Raw genomic sequence first — 16462 nt, forward strand, 5'->3', positions numbered from 1 at the left:
TATTTAACTTATTATCTACTTTAACCCCTAGGTACTTCATGCCTTCTTTTTGCCATTTAAACTCTTTCTCTTTTACATTGATCATAATTACCTTCAGAAAGAGGCATTATTTCAGTTTTATCTTTATTAATTTTATATCCTGATACTTTCCCATATTCTTCCAGTCTGAAATATAATTTTCTTAAGGATTCCAATGGTCTAGTAAGACAAATTAAAACATCATCTGCAAATAAAGTAATTTTGTGATTTTCCTGATTAACTTTAAATCCTTCAATGTCTAAATCTGATCTTATTAGCTCTGCCAGAGGTTCAATGGCCAATACAAATAAAGCCGGTGACAAGGGACATCCCTATCTACTAGATCTTTCCAAATTAAATGATTGAGAAGATTGGCCATTTGTCACCACTTTGGCTTTAGGTTGTTTATAAAGAGCTTTTACCCAGTTATTGAACCATTTCCCAATCCGTACTTCTCTAATACTTTAAATAAAAAATCCCATTCTAACCTGTCAAACGCCTTTTCAGCATCTAAAGCAACTGCTACGCTCAATTCCTTTCTTTTCTGTGCTAAATGTAAAATACTTATAAATCTTGCTACATTATCAGATATTTTCCTTTTTTTGACAAATCCAGTTTGGTCCTCTTTAACCAGCTTCGGTAAATATTCTGCCAATCTCCTTGCCAAAAGTTTAGCAACTATTTTATAATCTGCATTCAACAATGATATTGGTCTATAAGAAGATGCATTTAAAGGGTCTTTCCCTTTTTTTTGAATTACGGTTATAATTGCCAGTGAGAAGGATTCTGGTGATGTAGAAGTTTTTTCCGCTTGATGTATCACTTCCATGAATACTGGTAACAACAAATCTTTAAATTTTTTATAGAACTCAAGCGGGAAACCATCTTCCCCTGGAGATTTATTACTTGGTAAAGAATATAATACTTCCTCCACTTCTCTCAAAGTAAAGGAAGCATTTAGTCCCATCTGCTCCTCATTAGAGATTGTTGGTAATTGTATCTTGGATAAAAAATTATTTATCTTAATTTCATCCTTTTCAGATTCAGAATGGTACAGATTAGTGTAGAATTGCTTAAATACCTCATTGATTTCTCTAGGTTTATATGTAATAATGTTTTGATCTGTTCTAATTGAATTTATTGTTCTTGATATTTGTTCTTCTTTCAGTTGCCATGCCAATACCTTGTGCGCTCTTTCTCCTAATTCATAATATCTTTGGTTAGTTCGTAATATTAGTTTTTCTGTTCTGTAAGTATGTAAAGTGTTGTATTGAAATTTTTTATTTGCAAGTTGTGTTTTTGTTGTATCTGAAGAAGTTTTCTGTAAGTCTTTTTCTAATACGGTGATTTCTTTTTCTAATCTTTCAGATTCCTTCCTATAGTCTTTCTTTATCTTAGATGAGCAGCTTATAATTTGGCCTCTCAAATAAGCCTTCATTGCATCCCATACAATAAATTTATCATCAACTGAATTTAAATTTGTTTCCAAAAATAATTCAATTTGTCCTCGAATAAAATCACAAAAGTCTTGCCTTTTCAATAGTAAAGAGTTGAGTCTCCATCTATAGACTGACTGTTCTTTATCTGGCATCGTAATTTTCATTAATAATGGTGAGTGATCCGATAACAATCTAGCCTTGTAATCTATTTGTATTATTGTACCCCTTAATTGAGCTGAAATCAAAAATAGATCTATTCTAGAATATGTATCATGTCTATTGGAATAAAAGAAGTAGTCTCTTTCCCTGGGATGGCTTTTCCTCCAAACATCTATTAAATTTAAATTTTCCATTAAATTCAAGGTTGTCTTCGCTGCTCTTGTCCTTGTCGTTGTCCTTGATGATCTATCCATTACTGGATCTAAACAAAAATTGAAATCTCCCCCTATCAATATATTTTCATGTGCTTCCGCCAGATTTAAAAAGGTACCCTGCACAAACTTCTCATCATCTATATTTGGTGCATATATATTCATTAAGGTCCACAATTCTGAGAAAATTTGACAATGTACCATTACAAATCTACCTACTGGGTCACTTACAATATTTTGTATCTTAATTGGTAGCGTTTTCTTAAATAGGATAGCAACCCCTCTTGCTTTTGAGTTAAAAAAAAGATGCGACCATACTTCCTACCCAATCTCTCTTTAACTTTTGATGCTCTTTTTCCGTTAGATGTGTTTCTTGCAAGAAAGCTATATCTACTTCCAATTTTTTCATCTGTGTTAAAATTCTCTTCCTTTTTATCGGTCCATTTAACCCATTCACATTATAGCTTAAAATTTTTTATGTGTTATCCATTCATTCCTTTTTAAATTTTTTTTTTTCCTTTTCCTTTTTTTTTTCCTCTTTCCTTACCTTGATACCTCTTCCAGTATTTACATTGTGCCGTATTTCAGTGTGCTCCCCTCCATAGTCCAGGTATAAAAACAGAAAAGAAATAAGAAAGATAGAGAAATAGACCCTCCCTCTAATGTTGTTAATAAATAGATTAGCAACATTACCCCCCTCTATTATACGAGGTATGGTCCGCACCACACTTGTGCCCATGATTATGGTGGAGCATCCACGTTCTCCAACCCCCCGATATATCAAGTACTTCTAAAAATTAACAATCCTTAATACAGTTAATCCCCTCTATAGTATACAGATATTATTAATAATCAATCATTCATGAATCTTCTTAAGCATTTCTCGATGGCAATTCTTCCGCATACTCTTCTGCTTTGACAAAGTCTTTAAAAAAATTATTTTCTCCAGTGTTGATCATAATCTTCAAAGTAGCCGGATGCAGTAAAGTAAACTTATAGCCTTTCTTCCATAGAATATTTTTGGCCTTATTAAATTCTTTTTTTCTGCTCAACAAGGCATTACTGATGTCTGGGTAAAAGATTATTTTAGTGCCTTCATGTTCTATTGGTTTTCCCTCTCTTATATTATTCCCGACTGTTTTGAAAACCAATTCTCGATCTTGGTATCTTAAAAATTTAATCAAGTCAAGTCAAGTCAAGTCAAATTTATTTGTCACATACACATACTCGATGTGCAGTGAAATGAAAGTGGCAATGCCTGCGGGTTGTGCACAAAAATAATTACAGTTACAGCATATAAATAAAGTTAATAAGTTACTAAACATAGCACAAAAAGTGTCGACAAAAATTTAGTCTCTGGGGTTATCAAAGTTGACAGTCCTGATGGCCTGTGGGAAGAAGCTCCGTCTCATCCTCAAGAAGCTCCGTCTCATCACAGATCTTGGCTTTTGATTAGCCGAGGGTTTCGGTCTTAGAGCCCTATGTGCTCTTTCTATTTCCATCCGACCTTGTTTATCTATTCCCAGAGTGGTCACTATCCAATCTTGAAAAAAGTTAATAGGGTCTTCCCCCTCCACTCCCTCTGGCAAACCAACAATTTTATTATTTCTCCTGCTATAGTTTTCCAAGGCATCCAACTTCTCCGCCGTCTTTTTGCTTTCAATTGCTGCTGCAGTAATACTGTCTTCATTTTTTTCCACTCTAGATTTTAACATTTCATTTTCCATTTGCATATTATCCACTTTATTTGTCACTGTTTGAAATTTCTCCTCCATTTTTTTCAAAGTCTTATGAAATTTCTTGTTATCTCTCCTCATTAATTTGTTATCTCCTTCAATTTTCTTAAGCCTGTTAATAATTTCTTGAAGCATCATTTTCATATTAGTCTCTGTATCTTCTTGCTTTTCTTCTTCTTCCTCATTTCCACTTCCACTGCTAGTGGAGTCTCCCGTTACCTCATCGTCACTCGAGTCCGAAACCCCAGACACAACATCAGCAGCCTCTCGGCAAACAGTGGGCCTTTTTGGTAACTCACGGCGACTCCCTCGTATTTTGACCTGAGTCAAAGAGCGCTTGCTGGGAGTAGTAGACTCCAGCTTCATACCGGAGCCCTCCCCAGACTCACCGCCTGCCGAGGGGTCACCAAATCTAGTCCCCTGCTCCATCAGAGCTGTGGGCCTACCTTCGATTTTTTTTCTTGATTCCTTTGCTTGCTTCTGTGGCAGTTGTACTCCTCCTTTTACGTTCTGTATACTTTCTGATTTAATTTAAAGTACTTGATTCCTTTAGTTCGTCTTTTTTTTAGCAGTTTAGGGCTTTGTTTTCGGGAGTGCTGAAAAGTTATGTCTACTCAGCCAAGCATTGGACACGCCCCCCTCTGCAATAATTTCTTGCTGTAACATTTATTTTCCTTATCCTAGAGAAAAATATTGATAATATTCTATTGTTGCTAAGCACAGCACCAATATTGCCAAAGGGTGAGGTAAGCATATGTATACTTATCATATGTCCACACAATACTGATTATGTTTTGCAGGCTACTTTCATGATTACAAATGAAAATGAGGTTCTGCCCGGATCCTCCCTGTCTCGTGCAAACTTGAAAGCCTTTTCTTTCTCAAGTTTAATTGCTTGCGTAATTTAATCCAGCATCTGGATACAGTGCATGGGAATTTTAGCAAGACCAAGAACACTGTCCACTGTGCTCAGTGAAGGCAAATGTATTTACAGCATTAACAGGATGTGATGGACCTGAGGAGAGGGAATAGAGAGTCCATGAGGAGACAAGTGAAGATCAAAGCTACAGCAAGTGGAAGGTGAAAAGTGAGATGGGAGCTTTTTGACAGAGAAAAGCAAAGTCTGGTCAACAAACAGAGATGGAAAGTGTCAGCATTGATTTTGAAGGGTGGTGGGGAGGTAAGATGCAGAATTATGTATCTGAAATAAATGTGGACAGTGGCAGGAAAGAGAGCAGTGTAGAATATGAGGGATAGAAACATAGAAACATCGAACAAAGAATGCCAGGATCCCTGAATGAACTGACTCAGTGCATCAGTACTTACTGAAGGAAGGCAGGGTGTGGCAGAAGGGGTTAAAGGGTGAGTGATTTAATAAACCTAAAATCAACTGATGAGATAAGGTGTTCCACTGATCACTATGGGGCAAGTATTGGAAAAAAGGTTGGCTAATTTGGTATGAAGCATGGGAAATCATGTCAGCTTGAATAGAAGAGAACAACCAAACCCTACCCTACAAAGACTAAGCTAAGCATTGAAAGAGTGAAGATGACATCAAAAATGTGGAAGTTAAAGTGCAATTGCTAATATGGAAAGTGCTGAGGTGCAATACCTTGGGGAACTTGATGATTCGAACATCTAAAATCAATGCCAGGAAAAAATCAATCTGTCCCATTAAGCCAGCCAAGTACCTCATATAAGCCGGAACATCATGACTAAACACTTCACTCTCAATGTTATTTCTCCAAAACTCCAAACATCTATTTATTTATTTAAGACACAGGAACTTCACTGGCCACACTGAAGGTTATTGTCCATTTTTACTTGACCCTGGCCTGCTAGACCATTTCAGAGCTGAGTCAATCACATTGTTGGGCCTTGAATTGGGCTATCAGACATTATGGTGAGAGTGGCAGATGCCACTGGGTTAGTGAACCAGAAGGGTTGAATATCCTGGGGTAGATTAAAGGGAGGGAGAGAACAACAAAAGCAAGACCAATCCTGGTTCAAATTCACTGCAAATTCCGTTTAACGTTCCTCATCCAATCAAAACCAGAAACTGAGGTTACTTGACCAGGTGTTTTCAACATTGACACAACCTTCTGAATTATCTGTTTTGTGCACCTGTCAAGTGGGAAGTTGAAAGTGAATGTGTGAACTGACAAAGAACAGTTAGGCAAGAAAATAACTATTGAAATGCTTGGTGTAGATCTAACCAATCTGTTGTTACCAACTTCATATGGAAATATGTGGAGAAGTGCCTTCCCACGACCATCTAAGTGTTTCCTAACAAGAAGCCTTGGATGAAACAGGAGGTTGATAATCCAGTGAGAACCAGATCTTGTCCATTCAAGTCTGACAATACAGGGTCCTAAAGGACATCCAGATATGAATGCATAAGGCCATTAGAAAGAGAAGAGATACTTTCAGTCTAAAGTGAAGGATGAGATGGACATTCAGCAGCTTTGGCAGGGCTTGTACACCATCACTCGTATAAGGCAAAACCAAGAGTAGCTCAAGCAACAGCCAGGCATTACTCCTGATCGAGCTCGGTGCTTTCTCTGCTTACTGCAAAAGAGAGAATATTTATGTATATTCTCAGGACACCATAGCTCTCAGCCACTGAGGCCAATGTCTGAAGAACCTTCACAAGGGTGACCCTCGGAAACCATCTGGCTCCGATGGTATACCTGACCATGTTTTTAAAAACTACATGGACATAGAAACATAGAAAATAGGTGCAGGAGTAGGCCATTCGGCCCTTCGAGCCTGCACCGCCATTCAATATGATCATGGCTGATCATCCAGCTCAGTAACCTGTACCTGCCTTCTCTCCATACCCCCTGATCCCTTTAGCAAAAAGGGCCAAATCTAACTCCCTCTTAAATATAGCCAATGAACTGGCCTCAACTACCTTCTGTGGCAGAGAATTCCACAGACTCACCACTCTCTGTGTGAAGAAATGTTTTCTCATCTCGGTCCTAAAAGACTTCCCCCTTATCCTTAAGCTGTGACCCCTGGTTCTGGACTCCCCCAACATCGGGAACAATCTTCCCGCATCTAGCCTCTCCAACCCCTTAAGAATTTTATATGTTTCTATAAGATCCCCCCTCAGTCTTCTAAATTCCAGCGAGTACAAGCCTAGTCTATCCAGTCTTTCTTCATATGAAAGTCCCGCCATCCCAGGGATCAATCTAGTGAACCTTCTCTGTACTCCCTCTAAGGCAAGAACGTCTTTCCTCAGATTAGGAGCCCAAAACTGCACACAATGCTCCAGGTGCGGTCTCACCAAGGCCCTGTACAACTGCAGTAGAACCTCCCTGCTCCTAAACTCAAATCCTCTTGCTATGAACATACCATTCGCTTTCTTCACTGCCTGCTGCACCTGCACGCTTGCTTTCAATGACCAACTGGCTGGAGATTTTGCGGACATCTAAACCTCTCATTTTTAGTGTCCAAGGTTCCCACTTGCCTATAAAGGACATCAGAAATACTGGTGCCCAATAAAAACAAGGTGACATGTCTCAATGATGACTGACTGGTAGCACTAACGTCCATGATGATGACCTTATTAAGCTGTAGCAAGTAAGAATTTCATTGTTCGAATGGCAGTACATATGACAATTAAACATTTTTTACTCTTGTCTTGAATAGCAGACCTTATTTTCTTGTTCAATTTATGAGGATTAAGAATGCTTCAGTTGTGATGTGGAAGCATTCAAAATGAACCAGTTTTTAGTTAGGACTTCAAATGTTCCTTGGGGAAAAATACCTTGCACAGCCAATTGGGAGGCTGCACTCTGGAGATGTGTACATAATTCTAAACTAGCTGACTCCTGCCTGGCTTGGTAAGGTAGATGATTGACTTGATCTTCTGTAGTCAATAAGACAGGGTTTAAATAGGATTTGTCTATATTAGCATCTTGGTCAGCATGGACATGTTGGGCTGATGGTCCTGTTTCTATGCTCTACAGCTCTATGTGTACATCTCTATGAATCTTAATTTTACATTAATCAAACACTTTCTTGAAGATCCTTTAAGGATGGTTTATCATTATTTTTTTTAGAAAACAATAATTCATTCAAACCTCAATTAAAGCAATGGAATTAAGTACATACCTTATCTATTTTAATTTTAAGAAAATTTATTTTTATTTATCGCTGTTTCCAAAATAGAATAAAATTCTGATTACCCAATGTATGACCACCCGGGAATCCTAACGATTATCATCTGGCTCATCACACTCGCCCAAAACCTCTCCCACAACTCACCAGTCACCACACTCCCCCAAAACCCACTGAGGCACAGGCATGCCTCAAATGTGGTGGTCCCCTCTTCCCACGAGACTCACCTGCACCCCTGTTCCAATGCTGCCCCGAAACTTACTGAGTCCACTGGAGAAATTGTTATTATATTCTGTAACATCTTTAAAAAGTAATTACAAGTGTGTTGGGCAGTTAGTATTTATAACATCCAAAGGTCCTTCGCATGCTGGATTAATGGAGTTCTACTATACTAGATATGTTGGATATTAAAGAAAAAATTCTGGATAAGAACAGGAATAAGGAATTTTTCTCCCCAAAATCTTAACAATCACATTATTTGTACTTTCTTCAGGAGAATACAAATCGTGAAATTGCAGAACTGAAGAGGCAACAGAGGGAGAAGAAAAATGCAGAAAAACGGCACTCCATAGCTATTTGTTCCGTGATCGAGAATGAACTGGGTCAAGATGAACTGGAAAGGGCACTTTCCAGAAATCTAAGACATCAGAGTATGAGGCGATGGGATTGCAAGTCTTTCAAACAGGACACTTCCTCACTTCTACATTGCACAAAAAACCCACACGCCTCTGGTGAAGTGCCACAAGTGGATCAAGAACGTGATACTAGTTGCATAATTAAAGACTTTCATGATACTGAACTAGCAGATCTCATGAGGAAGGTGTCTGAGAAGGTTCTGAATCAACAATTGGGGCACTGCGTTATGCAAAAAGTGAATCCTGTTCCAAAAGAATGTGTGAAAATGCTAAACCAGGAACCTGACACAATCAAAGAAACAGTAAAATCTGAGACAGAACCCAGAGCATCCCAGCAAACTCTTTCACTCAGTAAGGATTATTCAAAGCTGAATGGCAGAACGATGTACAGCACTCCAACCAAAAGACTAAAAGCTAATGAAAATGTATTGACAAAATCAAAACCTAGTCATTGTTCGAAGTGGAAAAGGGAGTCCTTGGAGCGAAATGGGGAACAATCTGCAGCTGCAAAGGGGAAACGATCAAACCAATCTTCACCAACGTCTAAAAAGACTTACACTGGAGTAGAAACCAGCGTTCATCAGAAGGATCATTTTGCCAAGGCAAATCAACAGAGGGACACAGAGTTAAACAAAGATAACAGTAAAAGTTTGATTACAAATAGAAAAAGCAAAGTGAACAACAATGATCCAAACTCGATTCTTGCTCCTGAGCAGAAGGCAATACATCAGGGAGACAAAGAGCATGTTTCTGAAAAATTCTCTCCCAGGTCATCTTTAACTCAAAAAAAATTACAAGCACCTATACAGAGGCACTCTGTCACATCACCAGTAAGTAATAAACAAATGAGTAGCATCAAGGAAAAACAAATGAGTAGCATCAAGGAAAAACAAAAGGAACATCAAGTATCTGAGAAGGTAACACAAAGGAATGGGAGAAAATCTATCCAAAAGGAAATGTTCACCTCTTCTCAAACAACTTCCCCAATAACCGGTGCTCAAAACCAATCAGAGACTGCAAAATCAGATACTAGGAATCCTCATGCCAAACAATCTATGCCACTCAAGAAACCAAACACTGAGCAAGTTACTAGTGCAAAACCCCAAACAGATTCCCTCACACACACAGGAGCTGCTGATCAGTCCAGACCTTTGAAAAAGAGTCAACAGCCAGTATGGCGGTGATATGAGGCACTGCTGAAACCTAGATGGTAATGTTATATTTTGCGATCAGACCAGTTACCTGGAATAATATTCTCGAACCAAATCTTTCTGCTACTTTATAAGATGGTTGAGATATTGATCGCAAGGTTTGGTGGAAAAAAATAAATGGAATAGAAGGCAAGTCATTAAAATGATTTGTTTGTCGGAGCACAAAAAAAGGAAAGGCCAATTTTAGAAACTGTGAACAAGCCATTATTCAGTTCCTTGTGCTTCATACAGCAACAGAATTGCACAAATATTTTTCTGATCTTAGAATAACAGATTGGATGTATGGTAAATGGCTTGGCCAGCTTCAGCCGGAAGGGAAATCATTTTTGCGTTGAGAGTGTGGAAATGAGTCTGACTGGCACTTCCTGTTTTGATCTGTGTTTTTGACTCCCAGGATTCAAAAAGCTGTGCAAGCTCATAATTCTGATATTAAGAACAACAAAGCAAAAATGGTGCCAATAAGTGCTGGATCATCAGATCACATACATTATACATTTTGGCTTTAAACAAAAAAGCCCCTTTGACTTCCATTTGTTGGTAGGAATATAATTTTAAATGTTGAATTATTTAGTAACATGTATAAATACACATAAACATCATGAAACATGAGCTGCTATCACAAGACTGAATTGAAGGGCATTATTTAAATGTCAAGTCCATGCCAGCTATAGGCTTCAGAGATACAGCGTGGAAACAGGCCCTTCGGACCACCAAGTCCACGCTGATCAGTGATCACCCATACACTTTATGTAAGTGCTATTTGCACCCCATCCCACTCTTTCTCCATAGCCTTGAGATTTCTTACTTTTCAGTTGGCTATCCATATTCGTTTTGAACAAAGGACTTTGGACCTGAAACATTAACTCTGTTTTACTATAGACAGATGCTGCTTGAATGCTTGCAACATTTTCTGCTTTCATTTTAGAATCTCAGCATTTGCAGATTTTTGATTTTCCTTCCGAAAACTACAATTGGATCTGCCTCCAGTAGTACTACTTACATTGCATATCAGACGTGATCTCTCGCTATATGAATAAATCTTTCCCCATAATAATTCCAATTCTTTTGCAATCACCTTCATTCTTTGTTTCAATTGGGGAAAAAAGGGCAAGAAACAGATGTCAGTTTATCTCTATCTACTCTGTCCGATTTTCTCATAGATCGCCTTACAACATCCTCCACTCCAAGGTCAACCATCCCAACTTTTCCAGTCTATTCACATATCTCATATCCCTCATTTCTGGAATAATTTAAGTAAATCTCTTCTGCACCCTCTATAAAGTATTTAAATATTCCTAAAGTGTACCATCATGCTGACTAATCTGGAATTTTTTGAGGATGTAACTAGGAAAATGGACAAGGGAGAGCCAGTGGATGTAGTGTACCTGGACTTTTGGAAAGCCTTTGATAAGGTCCCACATAGGAGATTAGTGGGCAAGATTAGAGCACATGGTATTGGGAGTAGGGTGCTGACATGGATAGAAAATTGGTTGGCAGACAGGAAACAAAGAGTAGGGATCAACGGGTCCCTTTCAGAATAGCAGTCAGTGACTAGTGGGGTACCACAAGGCTCGGTGCTGGGATCGCAGCTATTTACAATATACATTAATGACTTAGATGAAGGGTTTAAAAGTAACATTAGCAAATTTGCAGATGACACAAAGCTGGATGGCAGTGTGAACTGTGAGGAGGATGCTATGAGGATGCAGGGTGACTTGGACAGGTTGTGTGAGTGGCAGATGCATGGCAGATGCAGTTTAATGTGGATAAATGTGAGGTCATCCACTTTGGTGGTAGAACAGGAAGGCAGATTATTATCTGAATGGTGTCGTTAGGAAATCGGGAAGTACAAAGAGATCTGGGTGTCCTTGTGCATCAGTCACTTAAAGTTAGCATGCAGGTACAGCGGGCAGTGTAAAAGGCTAATGACATGTTGGCCTTTATGACAAGAGGAGTTGAGTATAGGAGCAAAGAGGCCCTTCTGCAGTTGTACAGGGCCCTAGAGAGACCACATCTGGAGTACTGTGTGCAGGTTTGGTCTCCAAATTTGAGGAAGGACATTCTTGCTATTGAGGGAGTGCAGCGTAGGTTCACTAGGTTAATTCGCAGAATGGCGGGACTGTCGTATGTTGAAAGACTGGAGCGACTAGGCTTGTATACACTGGAATTTAGACGGGTGAGAGGGGATCGTATTGAAACATATAAGATTATTAAGGGATTGGACATGTTTGAGGCAGGAAACATGTTCCCAATGTTGGGGGAGTCCAGAACCAGGGGCCACAGTTTAAGAATAAGGGGTAGGCCATTTAGAACGGAGATGAGGAAAAACCTTTTCACTCAGAGAGTTGTAAATCTGTGGAATTCTCTGGCTCAGAAGGCAGTGGAGGCCAATTCTCTGGATGCTTTCAAGAGAGCTAGATAGAGCTCTTAATGATAGTGGAGTCAGGAGGTATGAGGAGAAGGCAGGAACGGGGTACTGATTGTGAATGATCAGCCATGATCACATTGAATGGCGGTGCTGACTCGAAGGGTCGAATGGCCTACTCCTGCACCTATTGTCTATTGTCTATCCAGAAGTGGACACAGGTACCTATCACTTGCTGTGTTTAAAAAATCTTACCTCACAAAACTCCTGTGAGCTTTTCCCGTCTTGTCTTAAATCTGTGCCATCCAGTATTTGACATTTCCATCCTGGGAAAAAGACTCTCTCAATCTGTCTCCCATTATTTTATGTACTTCTGTCAGATCACCATTCAATCTCCAATGCTCCAGAGAAAACAAGCCAAGTTTGTCCAACTCCTTAGAACTAAATATCAGTAACATTTAGACTATAATTAAAGATTTTGAATAAACCGATGTGAACAGTAAATCATTTTTTGAGTTCCATCTGCAATGTTTAATTAAATTCATGTGTGCTCATACCTGTCCCAAAATAGTTCGACGTTTAAAATTATATTCCTACCAACAAACAGAGGTAGAGGGGGACTTGTGCTGGGAACCAGTTCCAGGTACGCGTCTAAGTTAAAAGTTGTTATTGCTGGAAGTCTCCATCAGCCCTACCTACCACCGCAATTTAGTAACTTTCTCCACTATCTGATCATGACTCTTTGTACCCTCCAAAAGCCCCCCAATCTCACCATTCCAATTCTCTGAGACATTCAACATGCTGTTATATTCAGTAAATCAATTGCTGTCCCAACTTTAAACTTTCAGATCCACTCCAATTCTCTGACCACAGTGTTCAAATGTACGTGTTTTTCTTAAGATGGTTGAGCAATAAGAGGAAAAGCCTTTGTGACTTTAAACATGCAATGCCTGGCGTATGATATCTTGTGTTCATGCACGATAGAACATACGCTGGCAGTTCCCAGCGTGAAATGTTGTATTGGTTTGCCACAGACCGTTTTCTAGACATATGGGCCTATGCATTGGGTATTTAATTTATAAATAGAAAATGAGAAGATACTGCAGAATGGAAACAGATAATGTACACCTGAACAAAATAAAATGCATATTTCAACCCTTCTTGGATCAGAAGAAACTACTTAATAGGAATAGGTCAGGTACCACAGAGATGGCATCATTTCAATGGGTGAATACTGGTTATGGATTATCACGTTTCTAACATGGAAATACAGGACATCTCTAAATTCTGGACGGTCAGAGATTTTCAATTGCCGCATTTGCACTTTATTTAAGATAATTTATAAAAATGTATTTAAAATTAATGTTTTTATTACAACAAATTAAAAATGCATTTTCATGTATTACGTATTAATGACTTCAAATGTGCTTTTCATTTAATGATGTTTTGTAGTTTTAATAAGTAGTAACAGAGGGGATGACGATTTGAGCAGATAGTTTTTGAAGATAAGATATGAACCTGGTTGAAATTTTGGGAATGAGACACAGAGCATTTGTTGGGTGAAATTATTGAATCAAGAAATACTTTGAACAATAACATACAGGGACTCAGAAACAATATATATATATATATATATAACAAGAAACTGCAGATGCTAGTTTACCAAAGAAAGGCACAAAATGCTGGAGTAACTCAATGAGTCAGGCAGCGTCTCTGGAGAACCTGGATAGGTGACGTTTCAGGTCGGGACCCTTCTTCAGCCAAAAAAAATGCTTGTTTTCACTTGCAGTCATTTGACTGATGGGATATCTTTGAAAAGATAACATCATCATATATAAATATTTAACCAGAATCACAACTATATTCTTTATTTTTGTAACCATAATTTTGTGCTTGCCGCCAGTTAAGACTTACTTCCCATGACCATTTTCCCAGAGTCACTAATAGCTCATCTTGATCATTTTGGTTTCCCACTACTCTTGGCTACCACATGAACTTAAAAGGATGAAATTTGGCATGCATTCTGATTCTATCCTGTACCAAAAATTTGCAAGATGTTTCAACCTTGTCACTTTCCCCCCCACTGTGTTGTCCGGTGAAACAAGAGCATAAGGAAGCCAACACCTTCAGCCCCTGCTGATGATTTCACCCAACTTCTTAAACACTAATTCAGGATATACCAAACTCCTTGTAACAATTGTGGTATTTTAAACCCTAAGCTGATCTTTCATGTCCCTGTTTGCCCCACTACTAACGGAACCCAATCTCATCTCTATAATATTACTCGGATCCACTATGAATCAGCAATTGCTGTTTCATTCATGCTCCACTCAGCTAGTTGTGACAAAAGACAAAATTCCTGCCATTCCAACCCCCGTAAACAGAACTGCATTCTACCTTTGCTTTCTAGAAACCTATGCCCTATGAGGTACATTAGAAATTCTTGTGTTTGTGCTTAAACCTATCCCTTATTTTGTCTCTCCCTTTCCTTGTAAATGTTTATCCCACAAACTTCTCTTAATCTTATTTTTCTCAGGTTCCTGAGAACCTATTTCCTTTTTCCACAACATCATCAGTCATGCATTCAGTTGCCAAAGGTCTAAAATTCACTCCCTGAATATCTCCATCACTCATTCCTCCTTAAAGATTATTTGAAATTCCTCTCCGATTCTCTTCTAACACCCATCAGTTTGGTTCAGTATCCATTATTGATCAGGCATTTGTGAAGTATTAAGGACTGTTTTAATATATTAAAGAATTAAGTAAATCCTTGTTTTAATCGTGTTTAAAAATTCATTTCTCCAATCTTCTTTCATCCTTCTTAAAATGCTTCCTCTAGTTTCACCTACAATGATGCTTTTCCAGCAAGGAATTGGACACGACTTCCTGAATTTTCCATTAAATATGATCTTTGGACTTAATTAATAATAATTTAGTTGTGCAGGTTCCTTGCTTGTTCTTCCATTTTTAACCATCATTTTAGGGAAATGGAAAATGCCCATTGAAAATCTCGTTTGCAATGTTGAAAGGAAATATCAATGTCCATCAAAATAATAGATCACAATTTCAACATTACAGGACTATTAATACTTGGAAGCAAATTCACAAATGTAAAGCAGGCAACCAAGAATATTGGGTCCAACAAAATGATATAAAATTGAAAGCCCACTTAGTCCTTTGCAAAGAATGAAAGAAATTTAAATTATTGTGAAAATGTGCTTGTTGTGAGTTTCATCTCCTTGCCTCTATCTCCATCCTAAACGTTTCCCATTGAAAATGTCCTTGTTTTTGTTTTATTGATGGAAGAAAGGATCAATAAAGACAAGACAAGTTGCACCCCGGCCATTCCCTCTTCTCCCCGCTCCCATCAGGCGAGGTAAAGAAGTGTGAAACGCACATGTCCAGATTCAGGGACAATTTCTTCCCAACTGTTATCAGACAACTGAACCATGCTACCAACAACAAGAGAGCAGCCCTGAGCTACCATCTACCTCATAGAAGACCCTCGGACTATCTTTGATCGGACTTTGCTGGACTTTATCGTGCACTAAACATTATTCCTGTTATTCCCTTTATTGTGTATTTGCACACTGTGGCTGGCTCGATTGTAATCATGTATTGTCTTTCCACTGACTGGTTAGCATGCAACAAAGACAATGTGACAATAAACTAAACTAATCTCAACTCAACTACCACTCTAGTAAAGTAGAAACCCCTGATTACTGCTACCCCTGCACCAGGATAGACAGACCAAATCATGTCTCTTCAGCTGAGTCAGAACTAGTACAGTATGTGCCAACACTGCTAGATAGAAATTATGAAAAATTATTTTGGTCTGCAACCTATCCCTCAGCCCACCTTCGCATGGGTACTGCGTAATAGATGTCTATAAACAAGTCACAACTTCTTGAATGTTGTTGCTGCTGAGTCATTTCACTCCAATCTTCAACTGAAGATGACAACACCAGTTGAGCATTGCTGCAATGCTTATCCACCTGGGATGTCACAGAGCACACAACCAGCATGTTGTGCATTCATGGTTCTTTAATTTGCCTGTAATCCTCTCCCATCTACTCTGGTTAAAAAATGGCTGGTGAGCTTGGTTGACTGCAAAACTACAAATAGTTCTTAACATGGAGGCTCCGAAGAGGGCAGAGGGAATGATCCAAAGTGGCAGCAACCCCCTACCAATGATGGAAAGGAAGGCCTTTTGTCAGCTACAAGATATATTTATGTTATTTTCCTTTATAAAGATTTATTTCAGCACAACTCAGCAAAAGGCAGTAGAATAAAAAGTGAATCATGTTAAAGGCAGTGGTTAATTGTTGTTCTTAAAAGGCAGAGGATGAAGGGGCCAATAATTCTAATACCATTTTCCCAAATGTGTATCAAATTAGTTGATATTTTCAAGTTGTGGATTTTCAGTGATTTTAGAAAGTACTTGGAATTAGAAAGTGTAACTGGAAGCAAATGGGAAGCCATGTTCAGAGGGGCATTTATCATAAAGATATTGGATGCTTTTTATAGATTATAAACTGGACCAAAACTTTTCTTAGTTGTTG

General features: G+C 38.5%; 1 protein-coding gene across 1 annotated transcript in view; it reads left to right on the top strand.

Annotated features, from left to right (window-relative positions):
• Nucleotides 1–13498, top strand: part of fhdc2 (FH2 domain containing 2) — a 56812-nt gene extending 43314 nt beyond the window's left edge. The window contains exon 12 of the mRNA XM_078412456.1: nucleotides 8183–13498. Coding sequence (XP_078268582.1) covers nucleotides 8183–9508 — 1326 coding nt within the window. The 3' untranslated portion in view covers nucleotides 9509–13498. The remainder of the gene's footprint in view (nucleotides 1–8182) is intronic.
• The last annotated feature ends 2964 nt before the right edge of the window (nucleotides 13499–16462 follow it).

Source organism: Rhinoraja longicauda, chromosome 15 (assembly GCF_053455715.1).
Source record: "Rhinoraja longicauda isolate Sanriku21f chromosome 15, sRhiLon1.1, whole genome shotgun sequence".
Classification (NCBI taxonomy): domain Eukaryota; kingdom Metazoa; phylum Chordata; class Chondrichthyes; order Rajiformes; family Arhynchobatidae; genus Rhinoraja; species Rhinoraja longicauda.